Raw genomic sequence first — 26,650 nt, 5'->3', positions numbered from 1 at the left:
AACCAGAGCACACTGATATGAAGCTGGGTCTACGCAGGAGACCAGATTCCTCCGATCTCACCTCTCTCAGATGGCCTCCTCAACCCAGCAACTATGCATCTTTTATGACTGCCTGGTCTAGGTGAGGTAGGGAGGTGTGTGCTACTGATCCAATTGCAGACTAACAACCACCACCGCAAATCTTTTGCAGTGGATCTTGATAGTCCACTACCAGGATACAGGAGGCAGAAAAGTTTCATAACCTCTTTCACTGACTGCCAGGTTAAAGGTTGAAACATTGGCATCATAGCCCAAATGTCCTGGACTCATTGAGGGGGAAAAATAAAAGGAGGCTGATCGAAAACCCGAAGGTCTGGAGGTGGTCCAAGAACTGACTGAGGCGAGCGTGCCTTCAACAGTCAGTCATCAAAGTATGGGAACACTAGTATTCCCAATCTCTAAAGATGTGCACCGACCACTACCACTACTTTCTTGAACACCAGAGAGGCACTAGAGAGGCTGAACAGGAGGAGCGAAAACTGAAAATGCTCATGCCTCACTTGGAACTGCATGCAACGTCTGTGGGACTGCAGGACATGGATGTGGAAATAGGCATCCTGCAAATCCAACACCACCATCCAGTCGCCTAGATCCAAGACAGACAGAACTTGGCCCAAACTTGTTCTTTTTGAGGATAATGTTCAGAGGACAAGTCCCTATTTCTGGTGCCGGTACCCTCTCGATGGCTCCCTAACTCAAAAGAGTCTGGGCTTCCCTTTGTAGTTTGGACAATTAGTCCTCCAGAAATCTCTGTGCTGTAGGTGGAATAGGAGATTGGGTGGAAAAGAAAGTCCTGGACAATTTGAAGCAACCATCTGTATGATGTGACGCTATCCCACCCACTGAGGTAATACCTTATCTTGCCTTTAACATGGTGACAGGCTGCCCCTGAGGACAAGCTAGAGGCTTGGGAGTGGAAGGGGTGTGGGCTTAGTTCTAGCACGTTCTAGCACTGGAGTGTCCTGTCTCCATGCACAATGGGAGCAATTTTAAAGGTCAGGCCCATTGAGTGCCTTTTTTATTTTAATTTCTTACTATTCTTTTGATTAATGTTCTCTTGCCAGTACTCTCCACTGGCAGGAAAGTCTGCTAGGTGGAAGGGTAACTGCTGCTGGACTCCAATTTTAGTTTTATTACCCCCACCCCCTGTTTGGCGTCATCACGCCTTTAGCCATGCCCTTTTGATTAGTGGGCTTTTAAGAATGACGGGTGCACGTTCATGCTGCGGACGCGCCAAAGGCGTGCCTAAGGCAAAGCTGTCTGTGCCCATCCGCTCATGGACGGCGCCAGGACCTTTGGTTGTGCGACCGTGTCCCACAGTCAGTATTCAGCTCTGGAGCTCCTTCAGTTAGCTCCTTCATCTCCCCACGGCAGTCATCAGGTTCTGGATCTGGCAGAGGGGAATTTGGCATGTGAACGCTGCGGTTTTGTGAACTTGGGCATTCCAATCCCATCCTTTGAAGTGAGTGCAGCTTCTTTGATGGGTTTTTCCCACAGTTCAAAGGAGAGTGAACCTGTTTGGGCCCTTTTTTATTCTTTAAACTATAGCTCTTTGGTGAAGCATAAATTTGAATTGCATGATTTTATTTCTGACTGTGCTCCTTATGCCATTTTCCTGACGGAACCCTGGCTCTCTGGAAATGCAAACTCCGATATTCTGTTGGCCGTTCCTGCAGGCTATGCAATAGTTAGACTAGACTGGCAAGCCCAACGGGGTGGGGGAATTGCTATTATTTATAAGCAATCTTTAGCATGTACTTTTACTGAACTGACTGTGATCGGCTACGAGGCTGCTCTTTTGCTCTTTTAACCCTAGCCTGCTCTACTGACTTGGTCCTTTTGGGAGTTCTTATTTATCGGCTGCCTGACCCGGTTTCTAAATGGGATGTATGTCGTTACAACGCACACTTTTACAACGCATGCACTTACAACGCATTTTTTACAACGCAACATCCACTACAACGCATTCCATTACATAGCATGACACAACAACGCATTTTTTAAAACTACCTTTACAACGCATTCCATTACATCGCATACTACCTTTACAACGCATACCATTACAACGCATAATATTAAATTGCATTTAAGGTAAGTATTGGATAGTATAGGGGTAAAAATTACTATTCTAACTCCAGGGGGTGCAACAGTAGGGTAAGTGTTGGATAGTGTAGGGGTTTTAATGTAATATTATGCGTTGTAATGGTATGCGTTGTAAAGGTAGTATGCGATGTAATGGAATGCGTTGTAAAGGTAGTTTTTAAAAATGTGTTGTAGTGTCATGCGATGTAATGGAATGCGTTGTAGTGGATGTTGCGCTGTAAAAATTGCGTTGTTAGTGTAGTGCGTTGTAATAGTTGCGTTGTAAAGGTTGTTCACCTTCTAAATGTATTTCTTCTTTAGTAGAGGTTCTCCCTTCTCTGGTATTGCATTACTCTAACTTTACAGTTCTAGAGGACCTCAATCTCAATTTTAAGGATCTATTGTGCTCCGCAGCTACTGTACTAAGTGTGGATTTAGCAGGGCTTCAGCTGCTACAACGTGTTTCTTGGCCCACCCATAAAGGAGGCCACAGGCTTGATCCCATTTTCTCTAATCTGAGTAAGCTAGTGGTTACTTCTCCCTTACCACTGTTATGGTCTGACCACCTTACCATTTCCTTTTAGGTTCCTTTGCGCCTCCCCTGACCCCGTTCTTTGGCCAGAAGGTAAGGTCGAGGAAATGGGCCAAGGTTACTATTACTAATTTCACTAATGCCTTTGAGGACACTCGTACTATAGTGGACGATTGTGTCACCACTGCAACTGTGTAAGTCTAGGACTGGAACTCTGAGGTCCTTGATTTTATTGCAACTATAGGAGAGCAGGTAGCACGCAGAACCAAACCATCAGCCAAGTGGTTCAGTGAGGAACTAGCTCTGCTAAGGAAGAAGTGTGAACGCTAAGAACGCATCTGGCATAAAACTTTGATCAGGTCAGAAAAGAGACTTACCGCTCTGCCCTGAAAACGTATAATAATCGCATAAGGCAGGCAAGGCTGATAATTTTACACCAATAAAATTGAGCTGACACAAAACCACTCCAGGGAAATCTTCTGAATTGTTAAAAGTCTAATCTCCTTGGATCGGGTCTTTGCTACCATCGCCCCTTCTTTGGGGAGTTGTAAAACTCTTGCGGAATTCTTTTCTGACAAAGTAACTGCTATCTATTCCTCCTTTCTGGAGGTTGCTAAAAACATTCCTTGTATCGATATTTGGTTTCAACCTTCCTCTGAACCCGATAGGTTACATCAGTTTAAACCTATCGAGCTCTCGGAGTTACAGTCCTGTGTATCATCAGTTAAGTTCGCTTCTCCCTCTGATTCTGGCGCTAGGCATGGACGAGCTTCTCCCGGTTTTCAGGGATCTTCTTAACAAATCTTTCATATTGGGCCAGATGCCTCACAACTGGAAGCACACCTCAGTGATCCCGCTCTTAAAAAAACCTTTGCTAGATCCTCTGAAATCCGAGAACTATAGGCCCATCCCGCTCCTTCCTTTCGTATCTAAAGTGGCAGAAAAGTATGTTAATTAGCAGCTCTTTGGGTTTGTTAAGCAAAGGAACCTTTTGCACACAACTCAGTCAGGTTTCCGCCCATAGTATAGGTTTGAATCTGCCCTCCTTCCTGCATCCAAGTCTATGCACCAGGATACGGACAGGGGAGACATGGCTGCCCTAATGTTGCTGGACCTGAGCACCGTATCATACAGCTGTCTATCGGAACATCTGTGGGGTTGCGTGGTCGGCCACTTGGTACTTAAGTGGTTGGTGTGCTTTCTGCAGGGCCGCTCTTTTCAGGTCTATCAGAAGCCTTTTCGTTTTAGAGCGATTCCTAAGGTTCAGGAGATGCTTCGGGGCTCCTCCCTGAGCCCCATTTTGTTTAATCTCTACATATGCCCCTGGCGGATGTTATTGAGCGTCATGGATTTGATATTATATCGTATGCCGATGACACTCAATTGATTGTCACCTTATCTTATAACTCCGCCAGTGGGACTGCTTCCCTGAGTGCTTGCCTGTCTGAAGCTGCCCAATGGATGGACCTTAACTGCCTCAAGTTAAACGCAGGCAAGATGGAGGTCCTCATCTTGGGCAAACAGCCTTCCATCTGGATCCCTGACTGGTGGCCATCATCTCTTGCTTCTTTTTTTATCTCCTAAGCCTAAGGTCAAGAACTTAGGCATCTGGATTGACCAAGACCTTATATTTGATGACCAAATCACATCCCTTGCGGGCAAGTGCTTCGGGATCCTCAAATCTCTGAAAAACATTATCAGCCTTCTTCCAGTTTTGGTGCGAAAGACAGTGCCATGCCCTAATCATCCCGCGGCCGGATTACAGCAATATCTTACATCTGGGTGTCTCTTGGTCATGACTTATGAGGCTCCAACGGGTCAGAACTCAGCAGCTCAGCTGTTACAAAGTATGCCCAAGCGGTCCTCTATGGGCTCAGCACTCTAGAAACTCTGTTGGCTTCCGGTAAAGAAGCGTGTTGTGTTTAAAGCTCTCTGTTACGGTCACAAAATCATTCAGAAAACTGGTGCAGCCTATCTGCATTCTATTATTTTACTTTACTACCTTCAAAGATATCTTAGGTCTTCTGAGATGCTGTTGGCTGATGTCCCTCGGGTGAAGGGAGTTTGGATGGGTGGAAGCTCTTTTGGTTTCCTTGCATCCAAATTATGGATCTCACTCCCTCTGCAGCTAAGGCAAGTAAAAACTGAACTCTGGTTTCAAAAAAGCTTATAAACTTGGCTTTTTAAATAACTCACTTGCTGCTCTGCTCTCTGTGTTCTTACTAGGAGCCTGATCCTCTAGTGCTAGGACACTCCTGGTAGAGGCGCTATGCGCTTTATAAGATTACTTATTATTATTATAGTGCTGGGTGGGGAGTCTGGGTAGTGTTTTGTCCCTGAGGGCCTGGATGCTGTCAGCCAGATCCCGGACCTTGATCTCAAAAGGACTGAGAGGTCTATTGTTTAATAGGCAGGCCTTGAGGCTGCCTCTTCTGGATGCCCCTTCCGAAGCTTCGAAAAGGGCGGTACTGTTCGGAACTGCCACACAGGTGCTGAAATGCCAAAGCAGCACGCTGTGCCTCTGCTTTTGCTAAAGTATTTATGGGCCAAATAAGCTTTGTCTCCCAAGAGAGGGGTGCCATCAAATGGCATGTCCATTAGTAAACCCTGGACATCATTGGAGAAACCCATGGATCTTATCCAGGCATTGCGGCAAAGCACCATGCGAGCACCGACTGCCCTTCCTTAGGTGTGGGTGGTAAACTCCGCTCTGCTGGCGGAGTTCATAGAGTTTTGTCAGCTCCGCTTCGAGCACAGAGTTTGTCAAAAACTCCTCCTTTGCCGCGTGGCAGAGTTTACTGCCCCGCCTAATAATGATAATGCTGTGTTGAGCTGTAGAAAAGTACAATTAGAAAAAATGTAAATGGCGCCACGTAACTCGTGCAGATGCCACGTGATTCACAGCAATGAAGAGCATTATAGAGCTGCTGTTGCTGACATCAAATGGGCGCAAACAAATTTAGGAAAAGCTGACAGCTGAAATGAGCACCACCTTACATGGATGCAAATGAGCAGGAACCTAAACTTTCGTTGTATTTGAGAAGGATGAGCGAAGACCTCAACAGCACAGGGATGCTGCCTACCTGTGCCTATCCATCTAAGTGACCAGGTGCTTGGGCCCACGGCAGCCTTAAAAGTCTGGTGACCCGTGCAAATGGGATCGGTATTGGGGAGTAGACCCGTTCCCACAAGATGGTTGTGGTCCGAGTGGGTTCTACCTCGCCTCAATAGTCGGTCGCTGGAAGAATGCCAACTACTACTCCCCCCTTCTGTCCCTTTCTGATGCTGCTCCATAGCAGCCTGCTTGGGCCCCACCCTGTGCCGGTACCGCTGACTGGCCCTTGTGCGTTATCTGTGTCTCACATCTGGAGGCGTCCTGCTCTTGTAACCCACATCTTGAGCCTGCTTCCCGCCATTAGTCACTGTGAGAGCAGAGAGAGCAGCATTAGACGGGCAGATCAAAGCTTGGAGTGACTGTCCATCTCCTGGGAAGGGTGGGCTGCACCCAGGTCTCCGCGCTACCGCCCGAAAGAGTGGACTTTTCCACAATCCCCCTGAACTCTTCACTCGCCAAAGATGGGGATGCAGCTTTTTTTAAATTTCAATTCTATCCAGTTTTATGAAAATTATTGTGGTGTCAACTGCCTGCATTGCAAAACGATAGGTTACTCACGGTCTTCTTTCGGGAACACACGCTTAAATTTGTAGAAGTTGCCTTTCTTGCATTACCTTCTTCTAATGTCAGACATGGGGATTGGCTACTGCTTATTTATGGAATTTGTATTAACACAGTACACATTTTGATTCCTGTGGCACTAAGTTGAAACTGCAATGCCCACGCTTTATTCGGCATTGCCTGTACTCTCAAAATCAATGTGATGATTCCTAACTTGACGCTTGTGGTGTCTTGGTTGTGGCAGTGTTGTATACTGCTTGCCTCTTGCTGTCCTGGGATTTGAGTCGGGTCTCTTTTTTGTTATGTGTGAAATGTAATGTTAATTCTTTACTCTGTGTTGTGCATGATCCTTTTGCAGAGAATGCTTGTTGTTAACTGTATTCAAAGTTATATTTGCTTTTGCTATTTCAATGTTTTCGAGGAATGTTAGCTGCATAAATGGTCAAAGTCCTACGTGTGCATAAAACAGCACTGATGTACCACTCAATAATGGGGATTCCCCTTTTAGCCACTCTCAATAACTCCTACGAGGGGCTCATCATTTTATCAGCCTTTGAATAGATTAATGGCGGAGCCAGACAGGATCCTACTTCAGAGTACTGCAGATAGCACACAGACCTCGCCATCAGCAGGCGCTCAAGGTGTGGCCACAGACTCTTCAGCTTGTACTCTCCGTCTGAGGGAGAGCGTCTGAGCTCCACCTGGCTTTACCTTGGGCTCCATGACTGATAAGGTTTGATATGAAAACCTGCAGTGCAGCCGCATTCTTTCGAGATAAAGACAGATCCGTCTAAGGGAGGTAAATAATAGCCCGTAGCCAGTGAGTATACATTGTCATTTTCAACCATGGGCTCGAGCAGAAGTAGACTCCGAGATGCATTTGTACATTAATTTAAAATGCAGGTGGGGCTTGAACTACCAAGGCAGCTTACATGTGCCCTTAGATCACAGTGCATTTATTTTATAATTCTTTCATTTACAGATTTTGTAAAACCACCTAAGGCAGCCTGGGAACGCTGTGACAGTGAATATTCAATTATTCGCATGTCTTCTTGGCATATGCAGAATGCCCTGGAGTCTGAGAGTTCGGACCTGACTCATGGAACACAAACACCTCGGAGCTGGCTTCGGGGCGTGGCGCGTGCACCGAGGACTGATGCGCGTTCCGCATTCTTTCTTCCTGGAAGGAGGCCGAGCAGATATTAGATGTAGAACCTCCTGGTGGGCTTCTGTTCATAAATTGCCGGCATGTTATTTCTAAGCTTACATGTTCTATATTTTGGGGGAGATGTATCTCCATTTAACGATTTTCACGCGCTCACGGTCTCTCTTTTATAAATGAAAACCTGGGAGACCACAGGCCCTTACATTTACCAGTACTCGCTTGTCGTCGTGGCGCTATATGCAAATGTTGAATATTTAAACCAGTATGCAACAAATCTTTGCATTGTTGCCTCTTTTCCTTTGGTCACGAGCCACAATAACCGTTCAAGGGGACCAAGAAGGGACTCTGTGTTCGGAAATTCCCAGTGGGTGCATGAGGACACTTCCCTCGTCTGTGGTGCAGGCACTGCCCTTTCAAGGTCGTGAGTATCACAGTGCAGATTCGATCACCTCACTTTCAGACCCCTGCAGTGAAATCCCATTACGAAAAAGGTCACAACCGTGTACGGCGGACCGGATTTCTGACGCTCACAGAACTCATTGGAATTCCACTGAGTTTTTATGCAACTCCGCTGAAAATTGTGTAATGCAACTTCGTAAGTTCTGCCCACCCCTACGCCAAGCAGTTGGTGGTTTCCAGGCCTGATCTGATGAAGTACTCTGCAGCATCTTGTCCATCATGTTGGATCTGAGCTATATTGGTACAAAACTCATAAGGGCCGGCAGGTAAGATTTCGCTCCAAATGCCTCATAATGTGTGCTAAGAGGCAACTGGAATAGATTACTCTGAAGGCTAGTGTGGCAGATGAGAACATTCTCTTCCCAAAGACCACCAGGCATTTGAACTCCATATCTGGGGGCATATTAGGGAAAGAGTTAGGGTTCAATCTATTCGTGGAAGTTGGCGCCACAAGACTTTCAGGAGTAGGGTTCTGGAGGAGGAAAGATGGGTCCACCAGAATAGGTCTGTGCAGTCTGTCAATTTATCAATTCACAGCCGGGCAAGACCCGGATGTGGCACAACTGCCCATTAAGGTATCTGTTAGGGCCTGGTTTAATGGAAGGAGCGGCTTTGAAGAAGTTTGCCCAAACTGCAGGAATCATGGGAGAACATTAGGTTTATACATCTATTGTAGCCTGTAGTTTTAGGGGGAAACATGTCCTTTGCACACTGCAAAAAGTCTCACACAAATTCTGTCTAAAAACAGAAAATGACACAGTGAGCTACAGTTCTGCACAGAAAGACAGCAACTGACATCAGCGTGCAGGGGTGATGGCTGTATGAGGCTCCGGTCACTCATTTTCAGGGCGGGACGACATTGCTGTACCCACCAGAAAGAGCATTACCGAATGTAGGTAACTTGTTATTCGGATGGAAACTTCTAACTGCAGATCCCTCACTCTTAGAACAGATACCAAAGCAATCCCCTCCAAAAGGTAGAGTGACAGTTGAGTGGTCTCAGACCAATAAGTCCTGCAGGACCAAATGGATAAAATGCCCTTTCCGTCAGACCTGTCAATTGAGTAGTACTTTGTGAAAGTGCGCACGGATACCCATGTTGTAACCTAACAGATGCCAAGAACAGGTGTTCCATGTGCAAATGCAGTGGTAGAAGCCTTGGCCAAGTTGTCCGGGAAACTGGCTTTTGGTCAGTGCGGTGCAGATTTAATGCAAAGAAATATCCACCTTGAGAGAGTCCTTTTCTGCACTGCCTTACCCTGGTGTGCCCCAGAAAACCCCACAACAATCCGATAGTCTACCTGATGCAACTGATCTAAAAGCTTAAAATTCTTTTAAGGTCTGGCTCATGGAGTCTCACTCCCTCTTTTGAGGAGTGAGGTGGGCAGCGAACACTGGGAGGGTGATGGATTGGCTAACATAAAAAAGATTTGCAAGTTTTAGCAAAAAGGCTGTTTGGTTTTCCGAACCAGTTTGTCTTGAAAAAAGGTGTTGTAGAGCGGTTGGACAGAGATCCCGGAATGCAATGAGGAAGACAGTCTATAGTGTTAGAAGTCGCAACACGCAGCTGTGCATTGCCTCAAAGGGAGTACACATAAGAAATTATAAGACTAACGGTCCTACTGAAGCATCACAAACGATTTGGGATGGGAGCATGTATGTTACTGACTTAATAAACCTCATCACAACAGGTGATATAAACAAGGACAGATTGGTCTAGTAAAAACAGACAGGCTGAAATGGCTGCTAAATAACCTTTAATTGTACCCAACGGAAGAGTTTGCTGGAACAAAAAAACAAAACAAATAAAAAATATCCAACAGTTTGGATTGCAAAGTGTCTTTCCTGCGGACTAAACACCTAGTCACATATTTATACCAGTGCCCGGCATGAATAGTCTTAGTGGAAGGGTGCCTGTGAGCCAGGAGGACATCCACAACTTCAGTTGGCAAACTAAATGCCATCAACCACAGCTGTTCAATCTCCATGCACAGAGATGGACACTGCATAGGTTCAGGAGGAAAACTCTGCCCTACTGCTGCAACAAAAGATCCTTCTGAAGTGGTAGACTGTTCAGAAGGCAATCTGGACCAGTAGGATGACTGGGGCCAAATAGTACTAGATTTTCTTCAGAGCTCTGGGCAGGAGAGGCAGATGTGGGAAAGCACAGAGGAGTCCAGTGTTCCCCCACTGTTGAAATGCATCACTCATTTGCTGGAACTCCTACATGCAAATGTTTGGACACTTGGCGTTCTCCGTATGGAGACAAGATCTAGCCAGGGTTCTCGCTATTGTCTGGAGATGTCCTATGCCACCTTGGGGTGCAGCGACCATTCATGATCCACCCGCTGAGCTTGTCTGCCCTGGTGTTCAATGATCCTGCCAGGTGGCTCACAATCAGGGAAATGTCCTGATGTTCCAACTACTTATAAAGGTGCAAAAACGCCTGACATAGGACCCAACTCCACCCGGCTTGTTGCAGTACTACATGGTGGTGGTGTTGCCAGTTGAGAACCTGTACCAGCCTCCTCTTGACGGATGAAAGGGAGGCCTTCACCACCAGGTGATATGGAGTCTGGTTTCTGGCAGGAACCAAAGTCCTTTGATCTCCACCTCTCGCAGATGACCTCACCATCTCAGCAACAATGCATCCATCACTCGTCAGCTGTGGCTGGAGAGAGAGAGAGGGTTCTGCAGCTTATCAGGTGGCAGTTACGCAGCCACCACCGCAGATCTTGTGCAGTGTTCTCTGAAACCTGGATCCTATCCGACAGGTGTCCTTGGTGCTAGGCCTAATGAACCTTCAGATCCCACTCAATATATGCATATGCCACATGGCAAAGTAGACCAGTGGGATGCATGGGTCTAACAGGCCAAGAGACCCCAGTTCTGCTCTCACAGAGATCCAGGACTGAAGAATGTGAATGTGAATGTGAATGTATGTGTCTTGTAAAGCGCACTGCTGCCCTGAGGCGTCGTGGCGCTGTAGACCGCTGGGGAACCCGTCCTGGCTATCCCTGTGAGATGGTCCCTCCTGGGTATCTCCAAGGTGAAACCAGGCATCCCCGGCGAATGTGGGGGGCCGTTGTGGAGATGAGGCAAGCTAATGCCCAGAGTTGCCGAGTGTGTTCCTGGTTAGAGTAGGTACCGAGGCGAGAATTATCGAGTCCGTTTTGACCCTGGTCCATGACCCTGCCGCGTCGGGAATTGAACCCTGGTCCCTGGCCGATTCTCTGCTTGCGGATCTGCCGCCTCTAACCAGTGAGCCACACCTCTCCAAGACAAAACATCCCCTATCCATCTTCGGCAGGAGCAAAGAGCAGAAGTAATAATTATTTCCAAGCCCTGAACCCTCTCAATGGCACTTTTGGACAACAGAGCTGGAACCTCTTGAAATAAGATGGAGAGGTACTCCTCTGACAGCCGCTCTGATGTGGGAAGGAGCTGCGGTGGGTCAGAAAAGAAAGTAAGAGCATAGCCCAGCTGGATGATCTGAAGACCCATCTGTCGGATGTGATGGATTGCCACCATGGGAGAAAATGTGGAACCCTGCGTTCCACTAGAAGGAAGCAAACTTCTTAAGGCAAACTAAACTGACTTAGATGCTAATGCCACAGGGGAGGGGGACTGGGAAGATCTGTGGCCCCGATGACCTGCGTGTTGCCTGCCTGTTTCCCATCCCCAGCCACAAAAGGACTGGGGTGACTGCAGCTGGGGTCGGGGTCCAGGCGTTGGCTATACACCAAACCCCTGGAGTAACTTCCGAAGGGCGAGAGCTGATGACAAACCTGGCAGGGGGTGAAAGGCCCCGCCCCAAAAATGTGCTGTGGTCTGACTTTGCTTAAAGCGTTCTAAGGCAGCGTCCACTTGTTTCCAATTAGGCAGGATCCACCGAAGGGCATGTCCATAAAGGATGCCTGGATCGCAGCCATGCATGGCGACAGAGCGCCAAACTAGAACTAACCGCTCTGCACAAAGTAATCAGTAGTATATATGCCAGCATGCCTCACATGTTAGCTGCAGCTTGACCATTTTTTAGAGGGACCGCTGGCAAGATCTCGCTGGCCATGTCTTAGACAGCGTGTGTATAATGGCCTAGCAGGCAAACTGTGGTGACCGACCTCAAGGGTTAGGCTGTCTGAAGCGAACATGCCTTTCCAGAATTACTCAATTCTTTTGACTCCCGGTCTAGAAAGAAGGGGGGTGTCATGGAGAATGAACAAGGGTTCAACTGGATGGTGGAAGCTTGAACCATCAAGACACTAAGGAGTGGGTTGCTGTGTAAAAAAATCAAGGTCGAGAGGTGCCAGTCTGTGGTGCCTGGCTTCCTGCCTGGTCAGCGGCAGACAAAAGTGATGTGTAGACCAAATGCCCATCAGTGTGTCAGTTAGAGCCTCCTTGAATGGGAGTAAAGGCTCAAAGGAAGCCGGCCCAGGTGGTAGGACTTCTGTAAGGACGTTTGTTTGAACATCAACAGAAGGCAGCTGTAGGTCCAGGACCTCAGCAGCATGTCCAATTACTTCAGTAAAGAGGGCACTCTCCTCCATTGGTGGCCCAGGGAGGAAGCAACCCCGTATTTGAGGAGGTATCAACACCACTGACCTCCAATAAATCCATGTATAAACTGTCATCATCATAATGTGGGGGGGGGGGGGTAAATCATCCCCATCATCACCACTGTTATTTCTGGTTGGTAGTAAACTCTGGTCAGAATCCAAACTAAAAATATGATGGAGCCTCTTAGGACTGCTCCGCAGTAATGTCAGTGTATTGTCTGGAGAAGTCTGTATGGGAACCAGGAGCGCTAAAATGGAGCCCGGAGCAAGACCTCAGTTGGGGTAAAGACTGACTCGGCTCGGGGTCAGACATCAGAGTTGGCAACTGATGCAGCCGGGACCGGCATCAATGAAAGATGGGCTGGCATGGGTCTTGCAGCCAGAATGTAAGTTGTGGTGGGTTCCAGAGGCCCAGATGTGACCTGACTGGAGAACCCTGTGGATTCTAGGGTCCCGTAGGTGTCAGAGGGAGCTGATAGAGTGATAAAAATATGCAAAATAAGAGGTCTAAACCTGCTGTGGCATATCAGATGGTCTCAGGACGCATGGGACCAACTGCGGTATCTGGGGTCGGGAGAGAGATTGAGTGGCACCATGACACCCTCACAACTTCTCTTTAGACAGAGGCATGGGGTTGAATATCGCTTTGCTTCCATATGTTTTCTCTTTGATTTGGACTTCGACTTACCAGACGACTTTGACTGTGAAGAGGACCTGTCATAGGATTGGCTTCCAGAGTGGGACTGGGTCCGCGCTCTGAAATTGGAGCTGGAGTTACATGAGATCTGTGATTTCTTTCAATGTTCAGTGATGTAGAGCTTTGCTTCACAACCCCAGATCGCCTTTGGGTGCATGAAGGTACACACTCGCACAACTTGCGAGTCACCAAGCCCAAACATCAAAAGGCACACCTTGTGTGAGTCCGTTACTGACATTTTTCCAACAGTCACACCATGGACTGAACCCTGTGGTTTTAGGTGGGGACATTGTTTCCTTGCACACTGGATTAGAGTGGGAAAAACTGTTGATACCAACGAAAGAGGGAGCGGAGCACCGGATCTATGTTTAAAGGCATGGGAAAAAAGGAACGGACATCGGCGCGTAGGGCTAGCGCTTATATGTGGCTCTGCTGCATCTCTTCCAGGACAGAAGGAAGCCAAAGTGGAGCCACATGGCCTCATCTAGTCATGCAGGAGCACTGCCATTAAAAACGTACTGATCCAGTCTGGCAACTGTGGAATATTCCAAAGGTGTGGGATCTGTTGTTAGGGGTATCCATCAGAAACTGAGATAGCAGTGGACTCTTGAGTCCAATGTCTTTCAGCTAGTGAGAAACCCCAGGGGAGGGTTCTCCTTCCATGTCCTCGACTGCTGGACACCGCTTTCAAGTCAGTTTTCTTAAAGTGCTCTCCATCTACGTATTTAAAGCAGTCAGGCAGATTTATCAAAGAAATGTCAAAGTGCTGTATGTTGCTCTTCAATAGCATTCCCAACTACGATGCATCATCACTGAACTTCTACTGCAATCTAGCCCAATTGGTTGAATCAGTGTTAAAGGCCCAGGCCCTTGCTGAAAGAATAGGAGGGACAAAGCCTCTATCAACTAGGATAGGTCGATACAGAAGGGCTATGCAATTAGAAGATAAACCCACTGAGGATAAAATGTTCTAAATTTAAAATGGAGAAACAGAAAGACCAGCACTGGAATGCTGCAGCAGGAGGTCTATACCATCCATTATTGCCCCCCTTCCAGTCCACTGTCTACAGCGGTGCTCCCAACATTCCAGTGCTCATTTAAATAAAATGTACTCTCTCCATGTTAATGGTCCTAGAAGGACAGGGTTGGGTGGGATAACAGTGCCAATTTACAATCCTCACCCCCCTCGCTCTCTCTGGCTCCTCCATCCCAAATTGTTCATGTGATTGACATGAGGCACCCTTGCCCCCACAAAACCTAGTTAGAAACAGGGTCGGGAAAAAAGTGGTTATGCCAAGTCTGTAAATTTCATGGTAGACCTGAAGAGGTGGCAGATTACATGATTTCCTGGTTTTGCTGCTTTTTTCGAGTTCTTTTGAGAGCTCTGACCAGCTACCAAGAGGGAAGGAGGCAGATCAGGACTGCCCATGGTAGGAGGAAAATGGTTGGCAGACCCTGCGGCCCTCCTTCACCCAGCCACTGGACAATCCAGGCTATGGCAGACTGATCATTACTCAAAGGCAGCCTTGGAGCGTTCCTCTTCCCTACCTGGCGCACTGACAGCCCACTGGGTAAGAGGGAGTTGGCGCAGAGAGGTGCTGTCCGAAGGGTCCTTTAGACACTCTGCCCCATTTTAGATTCCCCTGCATTTAAAACTCATGCAACTCAATGAGTTTTCATTGAACGGAGAACAGACGGTCATGATAACCTAGATCAAAAGCACATTAAGGTAATTATATTGGTGAACGGACAAGAAGCCATAAAAAAAGAGAAAGAACATGTGCCTGCGGATGGCTTACACTAGAGTCTTCTCTGCAGTGTCGACATGGCTCTCATCAGGTCATGCATCATTCTGCATAAAGGATTGCACGGAAAAATGACTTTAGTACAATCCCTTTATCCAGTTACACTTTAGTTGGAAATTAAGTGCTATAGAGTGTAGCAAGTACCTGCAAAGTATTCAGGACACAGTCCGTGTACTAGAGAGAGATAAACAATGGGATGGGGCGGAGAAGATAACGCTGTGACAAACAGGATACTCACGAGCAGGGAATTCTCCCCTTGGTGCTAAAATGGTCACCTGGTGATCCTCTGCATTTTCACATCTCATTTACCAGAAACTGGATATACAACCTCTAACAACAGTGCTTATCGCTGTGCAGCGAAGAAAGGCAGGCCTTAGGGACTTCGACAGCATAAATGACTGTTTCCAATAACTAATCAGTAAGCTATGCGCTTTGAAGTCCTGTTGCCATTGATACCCTACTACGTACCCACCTCCTCAATTAAGGCAAACTAGTCATGTCTCCAGAAGGCGCAGGGGCAGCACAAGCAAAAGACAAGGCTCTGGCCTTTAAGATCATCAAAATCAAAGACAAAGCTCAGAGCGCACGATTACAAATCCCAAGTTAATTTTCTCAGCAATTACCCTTGGTGAAGGCCCGCCATTGGAGTCTCCCGCAGGGGAAAGAGCTTTGGGTAGACTATGGTAAACATGGGCTGGCTGCAGCGGTGACAGTGCCCCAGGGGGTAATGCAACAGCTCCAGGAGGCTTCTGGGTAAGGAGATTGGCGAAAGAAAGTTCAAATCTGAAAAAAGCAGAAAAAAAATTCATTACAAGGTAGTTAACTCTTTTAAAGAAATATATCAAGACATTGCTAATGCGCCAAAAACAAGGTAGATTACTTTATTGATAAAAACGGCTTCCTACAGATAATTGAGAATGAATTCTCAACAATAACCTGACCATGAAACTGGTTTATACAAGTGCCCCGTATGCAAGCCTGCCTGTACATTAATAAACTGCTTCAAATGGTATAAATGCATTAATTAAACTTATCATAAACTTTCAGCAAGGGCCATCTGTGGTCCCATCTTACAAAGCTCCATTGGTATCTGGCAGAGGAGAATGCAAGTCAAACCATACGATTTACTTGGAAATGCACCTCTAAAACTGCCTGTGTCTACCTCTGCAAAAAAAACTGCGTGTGTACCTAATAGATTCCTCGGATAAGGCAGCCTTCAAAGACTAACCACACCTGCATCCATATATAGTTAGCTGCAGAAACATTTGCTTTGATGGCCTCTAGTATAACAGTTAACCCAGTATCAGACCTTATTCCATCTTTGGAAAGGCCCTGAAATGCTTCCTCTGATTGCAGCCCCAGTAACTACACCCAAGACCGTTATCAGAAAGCAAGCTCTAAAAAAAGATGCACCTAGGTTTGACTCTAATCAAAGCATGCTACAACAAAGGTAAAATAAAAGTGATTAGGCATACACTGCAGGAGACTCGGATGCTGTGGAGGCAACTGGGGAACTAGTGAATAAAATCAACAAAAGGCGGAGAGTTAAGAGAAGACCAGACAAGTGGGTTCTGGAACAATAACTATAAAATATTGGACACCTCATCTTTTGCACTCCAAGGAATGTTTTTCTCAAATCTTCAGGAGATGGTGCTTGACCTGGAAGAGATGGTGGTCTTGGACAGCAACAGGGGGAAGGAACATCAGCTCTGGCATTTTAAAATGTACACCTACACCCAAAGGTAGGCCACAGAACAGAAATGTTATATGTGCACTTGTTGGGAACAGCTCCTTTTGCTCATGGATTTGTGGAGAAATCAGAACCTTTCACAGTAGGAAATGCCGGCCCTCAGTGTCACAATATAGTGCAGCTACCTTTGTTCCCATTTGCCAGAAAATTATCTTCAGGTCAGTATAGATTGTATTTCAACATGGCAACTGGGCAAATATCAAAAGATATATTGTAGGTGTAATTTTGTTTTTTACTTGTAGTTAATTAGCACCCATTCCTTCATACAGGAGGGATGTCCTGTCGACGCAGAGACATGTCAACATGGCAGATGAAGCCAGTGAAGCTGTGGACCACAGCATTTTGCACAAAATGTTATCAAATGCAAGCCATGTGTTTTGGATTTATACCCTAGCATTAACAACCGAACACTTTCTGCAGCACGCTTCTCAATCCAACTTGGCCCCTCTACTGCCCGACACTTACTGGCAATGCCCTGAGGTTCTCCAAGCATTTAGGACATTTAAGGTGGCAAGTTTGAATACCGGCAGGGTAGACTCAGCCTTTTATCCTTCAGAGATTGGGTTATCATACCATCTGATCTTTACAGCACTTAGAAATGCACAAACACAGTATTTAGTAGTATACACAAGTTATTCTTTTGCACAACAATGAGTGCTGAAAATCGTGACTTGCATTACAGGTGGGCAGAAACTGACAAACTGACAGTACAAGAAATGGACAGTTACTTCTCACGATCTTTCCAGGCCTGCATCACACCTTAAGATTCATCATTCCTGGGGTGGGATCAATTATAACTGGTACAAAAGAGGTTGGATTGCAATTGAACTATTCACACTGTGGGCAGATGCTCCATGAACCACAAGAAGTCTCCTGCGGTGCACTAACGAGGCCATGGCTTCATCAGAGCCTACTCACGAGGAAGCCTGAAGAGAGCCGGCATTGGACAAAGAGCAGCACCACAGATTGGTCGGGTACTTGCAAATCACATTCTCAGTTTTGTCTCTTACACTTTCTACTTCTATGGCAGGCCGTGAAAGGCCTCCCCCCTGTCAATCAGACTCAAAGACGACACTCAGCGAGGGCACTGGACTCTGGACATTTACATTCAATGGATCATTAGGCTTTAATCTCGGAGAGATGTCCTGGCAAAGGTACATTGCTATGACATATGCAAACATCTGATATTTTATAGCACATCTCTTCAGTTTCGGAAGAGAGTTGGCCTGAAATTACCTTTTAAAAACACGTAAAAAGCATTATACACCGTCCTCATTGCCAGCTCCTGCAAAGGCAGCACATAATCCGTGCTGGCGCCGATGGATTTAACCTCTGCCGGGAGGAACACCGACAGCTGCCCCGAGGAGAAACACAGCAGCTTCATTTCGGAAACCCGAGTAGGCGAGCCGCAGCTGGGGAGAGGGGCGAAAGAGACATCCACAAAGCCGTTAGCCAAGATGCAGACTTCACAATAGAACAATCAAAGACAGTGAACCCTCCCTATCCACTGAAATGTAGAGACACAGGTCCTTCCCTTCACGGCGCTTCTGGGGACGAGAGAAGGATTGGGAGAGGAAGCAGCGGTGTGAAATGAAACCGGAAGTACAGATTGGAAACCCTAGTTCCTTCCATTACAATCCCAAACACATGGTTAATTTTTCGGTTGTTCACGCGGGTGGAATGTTGGGTGGAAAGAAGGTAGGAGCTGGACTTAACATCTTACCATCATCCCTCCCAAACTCCAGAAACACTGGCTCAGGCAGTGGGAGTGGCTGAGAAAGCGCCGAAGGCACTGACAGCGGCATTTATCCCCTCCCTGAGCCCAGGGCCGGACTGGGAACTGAAATCAGCCCTGGCAAAATTTGGCAGACCAGCCCCCGTCAAATTTTGCAGACCAGCCTCCGTCCAGCGCGTAGCGAGCGAGCGCAGCGAGCGAGCCCGACCGCTACTAGGGGGGTTTGGGGGGGTTCTCCCCCCAAGAAAATTTTGGAAAACAACCGACCAAAATGGTGAATTTTACAGCACATTTTTCATTACATATTCAATTGTATCAACTTTCAAACCACAGTAAATAGTAGATGATGACCTTCAAGAGCACCAGGTTACCCACCCAGTCATATGTACCCATAGACATTCTTTCAGAGAGCACCAAAAATAGGCACGAGTAGTAAATCAGAGAGAAATAAAAGTGAGACCAGCCCCCACATGGTGTGTAACGAGCAAGCGCAGTGAGCAACCACTATTAGGGGGAGTTTGGGGGGGTTGAACTTGTCCCCCCCACACAAGAAATTTGGGAGACAGAAAGGCCAAAAAAAAAAAGTATTTTTCAACACATTTTTCATTACATATTATATTGGATTGTATTAACTTTTAAAGCATAGTAAATGATTACCTTAAGGAGCACCAAGATACACAGTCATAAAACATAGACATTCCTACAGAGAACACTAAAAAATGAAATGTCGAGCACAAAACATGAATATAAATATAAACAATTTATTCTTCATATAAAATAGCATAAAGACATTTAAAAACGCACTTAACTTCAAACAATTGTGCAAAGGTTCAGAGTAAAAAGTGTACAAGACAATGTGCAAACATTAAATGATTTTTATATCCTGAGTTTTGTAAATAGTGCTAAAATAAAGCATCTCTCCGTAGCCACTCCCCCTCATGGCCTCCTCCTCAGACACCCTAACTACCACCCTCCACCAGTGCCCCTCATCTCTCCGTAGCTCCCACACCCCATGACCTCCTCCTCAGATTCCCTCACTGCCAACCTTCACCAGCACCCCTCATCACTCCGTAGTTTCCCCCCACCCCATGACCCCCTCATCGGATTCCCTCACTGCCATCCTCCACTAGTGCCCCTCATTTCTCTGTAGCCCCCCCACCCCATGACCTCCTCCTCAGATTCCCTCACTTCCATCCTCCACTAGTGCCCCTCATTTCTCTGTAGCCCCCCACCCCATGACCTACTCAGATTCCCTCACCGCTCCCTCCACCAGCGCCCCTCATCTGTCTGTAGTTCCCCCCCTACCCCGTGACCTCCTCCTCGGATTCCCTCACTGCCACCCCCACCAGTGCCCCTCATCTCTCTGTAGTTCCCTTCCAGCCTGTGACCCACCTCCTCATAAGATTCCCTCACTGCCACCCTCCACTATTGCCCCTCATCGCTCTGTAGTTCCCCCTGCCCCATGACATCCTCGTTGGCTTCCCTCACTGCCACCCTCCATTAGTACCCCTCATCTCTCCTGTAGTTCCCCCACCTCATGACCTCCACCTCGGTTTCCCTCACTCCCACTCTCCACTAGTGCCCCTCAGCTCTCTGTAGTTCCCCCCCACCCCGGGACCTCCTCCTCTGACTCCCTCACTGCCACCCTCCCTCACTGTCTGCCACCCACACCCTTCATCTCTCTGTAGCTCCCCCCACCCCATGACCTCTTCCTGGTATTCCCTCACTGCCACCCTCCACTAGTGCCCCTTATCTCTCCGTTGCCCCTCTCATACCCATTCCATTCGTTGTATAGCACTACTCATATCAGTGTAAGGTGTCACAGTACTTTACATAACAGCAGCACACATTATACAGAGACAATAAATCAAAATCAGTTTACGCGAAATGTCACATAAGCTAATGAGGATTACAAGGTGTAGAAATCACTTCATCCATTCTGGTGGGCAGTATATTTTACAGGGGTTTGGTCGGGACTCGGAGAAGCACAAAGTCAGGATTTAAAGAGTACTCCAGTGGTCAGGGTTGGCTTTACTGATAAAAATGTATAACTGCCCAAACAAACTCTTATTAGTAACATTAGAATAATGAAAGAATGGAGAAGTTCTAACTACATCACAACACAAAAAAGCGAAGTTTGTATGCAGTTTTTTTATGACAGTTCATTGGTCACTGTCTTATGTTAACTTCTGAACTGCAAGTAACACAAGGATATCTGTGACAGAGGTAGTAACCCACTGAGCTATTCCCATAAAATTCAGTTTATCTGCATTTACGAACTACCAACCGACAAATGGTTGCTCTGCAGCAGGATCGTAAATCACAAGTTAACAGTTTTTATTGTTGTTGTACATCGGTGGCAGATTCACTGCGACTGCGAGGGCTAAGGAGGCTCATGTTTGGTGGGCCTGGCCCACCCTCTAGAACCGGGCCTGGTAGGTAGTGGTGCAGCCTGCTAGCATAGCCGGAGTCTTGCTCGCAGCCTCAGGCACAGGCAGATCAGTGAGGAAGACTGCCCTCAAGGCCAGGGACGGCCTTAGCACTGGTGGTGCCCTTTGCATTAATAGCTCACTGTTCTATGTTAGGATTTTAACTTATTAACTGCAAGTAACAATAGGATCTCTCTGACAAAAGCAGTAGCCCACTGACCTATTTACATTATGTGCACTTTGTGATCTGCATGGTACATGTTCTTTGCAGCAGGCACATTAACACTCTGAGCTACCTTTCCATAAGTCAAAACTTCCACTAAACAATATGCAGATCTCTCTCTAGGAAGAACATTCAACACCAGATTCATCATGCCATTTTTATTGATGCCGAAAATTGCTGGAGGCCAGGAAGGAGGCAGCAAGCGCTTTTAAAATCTTAATATACTTGCAAACATAATGCCTCCACCCAAAGTCAGCACCCGGTGCGGTCACACCGGTTGCACTGCCCTAGAGCTGGCCCTTCAAGGGTCCTGTGACCTCAATGACAGTCACTGTTCTAGGGTGTGCTGCTTCATAGGCCTGCCCGCAAGACTGGAGGTGAACTTCAGTATGGATTGTGGTGGACAAGCCTTGAAGGTTAAACCACACTTGCCACTGCTAGGATCCGCCTGCTGGTGCTAAGACACCAGAGTTTCTAAGGTCTTGCGAAGCCTTCTAAGGTCTAGCATGGGTTGTGCTCACTCAGGAGAGTGGTCTAATGGACTGGTTATTAAGGCTGAACCTGGTTCACCAGTTCCAAATTCAGCAGCTCTGGCCATAGTGCCACATCCTCTCCCCCACTGAAAACCATACTGCCCCACTGAGAAAAACTCACACTACCTTCAATTACAACCCAATTGTTGCCGGCTATAAACACCTGGATGTGGCTCAATTTAAATGACGCACTAGACAAGAGCAATATGTGGCCTACAAAAAATAGTAACAACATCCTGGAAAAGCAAACACTCAAAGGGAATGCAAAATTAGCAAACCATGTGAAATGTAAGCAGGAACAACATGGTTAGCTTAGCGCTTTTACACTCACTATTCAGAAATCAGTGAGTGCTTTTGCCTGAAAAGTTGAGGACATGACAACAAGGCCCTGAATGGACCCATTTTAACGTCCATTGCTTATATCCTTACAAAATGTAAGCAGTAGTAGGGTAAAAAAGACCACATCCCTGGACGCAGAGCCGCAGTACACATTTCTTTTCTCCAATCCACACATTGCAGCACCTCCAGGATTGGTGCACTAGGTGCAAGCCCAGGAAAAACAAAGACAAGAAAACAAAAATAGCGCTTCACTGGCAAACTCTGTAAAAGTGACGCTAATGTGTTTGGGTGTTAATAAAATCAATCTGGCCAGCTTGCTACCACTCTGTCTTACTTTATTTAGTTATTTTATCATATTTTAACCTTTTATTCCCGAAGCTGCACCTTGGAAATAAAATAACAGAAAAATACGACATTTCCAACAAAAGTGTTTTTTTTTTTGGATCCATTTCACAGGGGAGCAAATAAAAGAAAGGAGAGGAATGAGACAGGGGACGCACATCGCACCGTGAACTAGACTGTCAATCAGCGCTGGACAGTCACCCAGTCCTGCGGCTTTTAGTGTCAGGGAGCAGCGTCGCGTGTCAGGCAGTAGGCGATAATCCTAAACCCGTGCTGGCTGCAGTGCCAGGCCTGAGGCCAGCCACCACCTCGCTCCCTGTGCCTAGTAGTAGCCCCCTTGCCCCTTACTTCCTTAGGCCCCTTTTGCTTTTGAAATTTCTGGCCCGCTCCAGCCCGGTCTTGAGTCGCGACTCCCCCGCACCAGGAACACTGCCCTGACACTACAGTGCCACCACACCATAGGACGGAACAATGCACGCAGTTGCCCATATGTCGTGTTCACCGAGCTCAGGTTTGTGTATGTAAGTTATGTAACAGAGCAAAAGGAAAATCCAGATCAGACTCTGATCTGGATTCTCCTGTTGCTCTGTTACGTAACTTACATACACAAACCTGAGCTCGGTGAACACGACAATCAGAGAATACCAGGTCGATCCCTACCCGTTGACCCCGCGCTCCTACTGCTGTGCATTATCTGATTGAAAATGCAATTAGCAAAAATGCAAAAACAACACTCACTTGGCGGCGGGCGGCACTGGGACACACTGGGACAGGCAGGGGCTAGGGGGCTATAAATAAATTAAATTATGGGGTGGCGAGAGAGGGCCTCTGGTCGACTCGTCAAGGTCTCAGTCTCTGCTGCAGCCTGCGTTCTGGAACCTGGGGATCACGCGCACTTTTTATTGCGTGAGCTCCAATGCGCATGTGTCAACTCACCACCAACAGCCGCACCCGCCCCACCCCCCTAAGGTGGGTGAACTGCGAGTCTGCGACTAAGAGCAGGCAGCGCAGACGCGGCGGTGGAGACTTCAGCGCACCGCGCTATTTATCCAGCACTGACCTACAGTCAGCACTAAATTCATTAATTGTGTTCATAAATTTTGCTTTTTTCCGCACCGAGCGAGGGAGACGCAGTCACGCAGCAGAGACAGTACAGAGCAAACAGTGAGCAACAAAACCGGCCCCCGGCCCAAAAACCGGCCCCCGGCCCAAAAACCGGCCCCCACCCCTGGCAGCCTACCGGGGGATTGCCCGGTGCCCGGCATTGCCAGTCCGGGCCTGCCTGAGCCCCGTGTCTATATCCAGAGCAGGGACATGGCCCAGGGAGAGGCTATGGAATCCGTCCCCATCTTTCCGATACCAGCATATCAATGTGTCAGCCTGGAAGTTGGGACTAATCTCTTCTGGACACTGGCAAACTCCCTCCCAACTCCCCCACCTCTAATTGGAAATTGCCTGTTATTAGGGGAACAACAAGAGACACAAAAGTGCCGCCGGGGAAGGATATTTATTGACATATATAGGTCATAAGCAGGGCACGAGTAGGGGGTGCACGCCGGTGGACGGCGTCCACCTACTTTTTTCACAGGGTGAACGCCGTCCACCCTGCCAAGAATTTGGGCCCCACTGAATAATGTGCTGAACTCGTCCTGGTGTAATTTGCAAACACCTGGACACTTTCAGCTGCGCCTGCACGTTGTCTGCTTTCCATCTGTAACAAGCAACAACGTGCAGGCAGGGGCGGTACTTTCTTATTTCAGACCCCTGTTGGGCCCATAACAAAGGCTGAATTTGAGGGGTCATCAGACCTTCTTTTGTTGGAGTCTCTTGGCTGGGAGCAGTCAGGAGCCTCACACCTGATGCAAATGAAGCGGAGGGGAAACAGGCTCACATCTTGTTAGCACTTCACACATACTTTAAAGAGAGGCAGCTTTTCACTTTGTTCAGTCCCTGTTTAGGAGATAAGCATGCACTGTAAGAATGTCAGATGTGTTGGTCTTTCCCACTATTTACACAAAGCAAATTCCATTATTATAGAGCTTACTTCCTCTGAGGAGGCGTTGAAATAATTTAAGTACCACTATTTTTTCTCGTATAGCCCTACTCATCCATGCAGGGTGCCAGAGCACTTTACACCAACACATGCATATTACATGTACAATAAATGACATAAGTTTGTAAATGAATGTACAGGATGTGTTACATAAAACTGGGGGATTGCAAGGTGTAGAAGTCACATATCATCTTCCATGGCTCACTGTGCTATTATCCTCACAATGCGCTCAAACGTCACATGATAGACTTGTTAAACATATGTGAGGGCTTTAGATCTGATGTCACTTCTTGTGATGCCGCCTCCTGTAAAGTAGTGGCTTGTGATGCCACTTTCTATGATGTCAATTCCTGTGATGCCATGTGTGATGTCACGTGCGCCCTGATCTCATGCGCCATGATGTTGCGTGCTGTGATGTTGCGTGCTGTGATGTTGCACGTCGTGAGGTCACTTGCATACTGCCTAACCAGATTAGGCCCCCCACTTCTTTTTTTTTTTTTTAGGACTTGTGCCCTGGTCATATGCAAATCATCGAGACACTCTCTCATGATATACATAAACATCAGTAAAGCAGCAAGGGGACTAAATCAAAATCATTCATGATAACCGCTCCACATAAGTGCAGAAGTAGAAATATTTATTATATTTCGAGGAGTGCGCAAGGTTTATCTAGGGTTAGAACGATCATCGAGATACAGGTTATAACAACTTCACCCCACCACTGACATCATCACCCCACTATGTTTGCAGGAATTAAAAAATCAACATAAACATCAGATCTGCAAGGAACTTTACAGTCTCCTCAAGGCAGGACTCAAAGTCAGGCTCCGATCAGCCTGAGCCAAGAAGATGTCTTAAAGTCAACCATCTGCTTGATTTATTGTACCTTGGCTAAGCACACAGCCTGTCTTCAGATAAGGGATGTGATCCGTGACAAACACAATGTAATTCAATAGGTTTCAAAATATTAAAACATGGAAAACATATTAGTTCCCTGTAAGTTAAAATGGTAGGGTAAACCTGACTTGATGGGGTGGGGAACATAAAGAATATGGATAAAGAGAATGAAAAAAATGACATTTTTACCCATTATTGTTACCAAAACCATATGTACGTAATGTACTGGGGTAGCTACGCAGAGCTCTTTATTTTCAATGTTAAAATATCTAAATTACAATCACACTTGCTCCACATTTAATACTCTGAAAGCACCACTATATTCTAAGTAATATATAATAAAGCCTACTACAATCACGGCCAGCAGCCAAAACAGGGTGGTTTAGAATTGCCTACAAGGGCATTAACACCTGCACCTTGCAGCCTTGACACAACTATGCTATTTACTAAAGGATGTGAAAAATGAACAAGGTACTTACTGTGAGTAACGCCTTTCTGGTAGAGACTATCTAAATGCACATTTCTCACCTTGTGAATTTCTCAAGGCGCTAGACTGCGTCTGGAGAATTTTGATAGCAATTCTCTCCTAGCTCAGCAAGTGATATCATGCGGCTCCATGCCAGGCCCATCTCGCCCCGGATATGATGTCAGGGTCACTATATACATGTACCTCCTCTGTGCGGCTGAGGTCAGTTTCTTTCCGATCTCGGTTCGTGCCACTGAAGTTTAGTCCATAGAAATCATAATACTCCTGTGTGCAGGTCTCTAGATTGAAATCTTATTAATGTACTGTAGAAATCCATTACAAAAAAAATGAAAGGAGGGTTGGTTAGTGAGGAATCTGTGGTTAGAGTCTCTACCAGAAATAAAGGAACTTGTTTTTCTGATACAGACTGCTAGCAGCAGATTCCTAACCTTGTGAATAGATACCAAGAAGTACCGCCCCAAGTAATAGGTCTGTGAAATGGCTCCTACCAGCAAATCCTGCAGAGCAGATCGGGAAAGTGCCAATCTTGTCAGACCTGGCTGTCCAGGCAGGAGAATAGAATAATTTTATTTGTGCCAATTAATTAAAATTGTTACAATAAAACAAAGTATCAAAATGAAGTCCCAATAAATATATGTAAAAAAACAGAGAGGCCACAAAGTGGTACAAGTCAATATAAAACAACTCCAGCCGCAGCCATGCTCACATTGACATGATAAAAATATAAAATAACTGTCCCACACCGCATTGACTACGGTTAAAATGTTCAGAGCCGTTGCATCCTGATGGCGGTTAAGTTTATATTGACAACTTTCCGGAAGTGTGCCAAGTACAAGGGAACAGTAGTGGTC

General features: G+C 46.7%; 1 protein-coding gene across 2 annotated transcripts in view; it reads right to left on the bottom strand.

Annotated features, from left to right (window-relative positions):
• The window catches only part of LRRC28 (leucine rich repeat containing 28), a 431,942-nt gene that overhangs the window by 59,883 nt on the left and 345,409 nt on the right, over positions 1 to 26,650 (bottom strand). For both annotated transcript variants that reach the window (XM_085644518.1, XM_085644516.1), the window contains 2 exons: positions 17,998 to 18,173; positions 15,635 to 15,794 (listed from right to left, as the gene is read on the bottom strand). In XM_085644518.1, coding sequence (XP_085500644.1) covers positions 15,635 to 15,794; positions 17,998 to 18,173 — 336 coding nt within the window. The remainder of the gene's footprint in view (positions 1 to 15,634; positions 15,795 to 17,997; positions 18,174 to 26,650) is intronic.

The sequence above is a fragment of the Triturus cristatus genome, chromosome 3_1 (genome assembly GCF_964204655.1).
Source record: "Triturus cristatus chromosome 3_1, aTriCri1.1, whole genome shotgun sequence".
Lineage (NCBI taxonomy): Eukaryota > Metazoa > Chordata > Amphibia > Caudata > Salamandridae > Triturus > Triturus cristatus.
The sequence above is the reverse complement of the archived record's forward strand: the minus strand, read 5'-3'. Positions and strand labels throughout refer to the sequence as shown.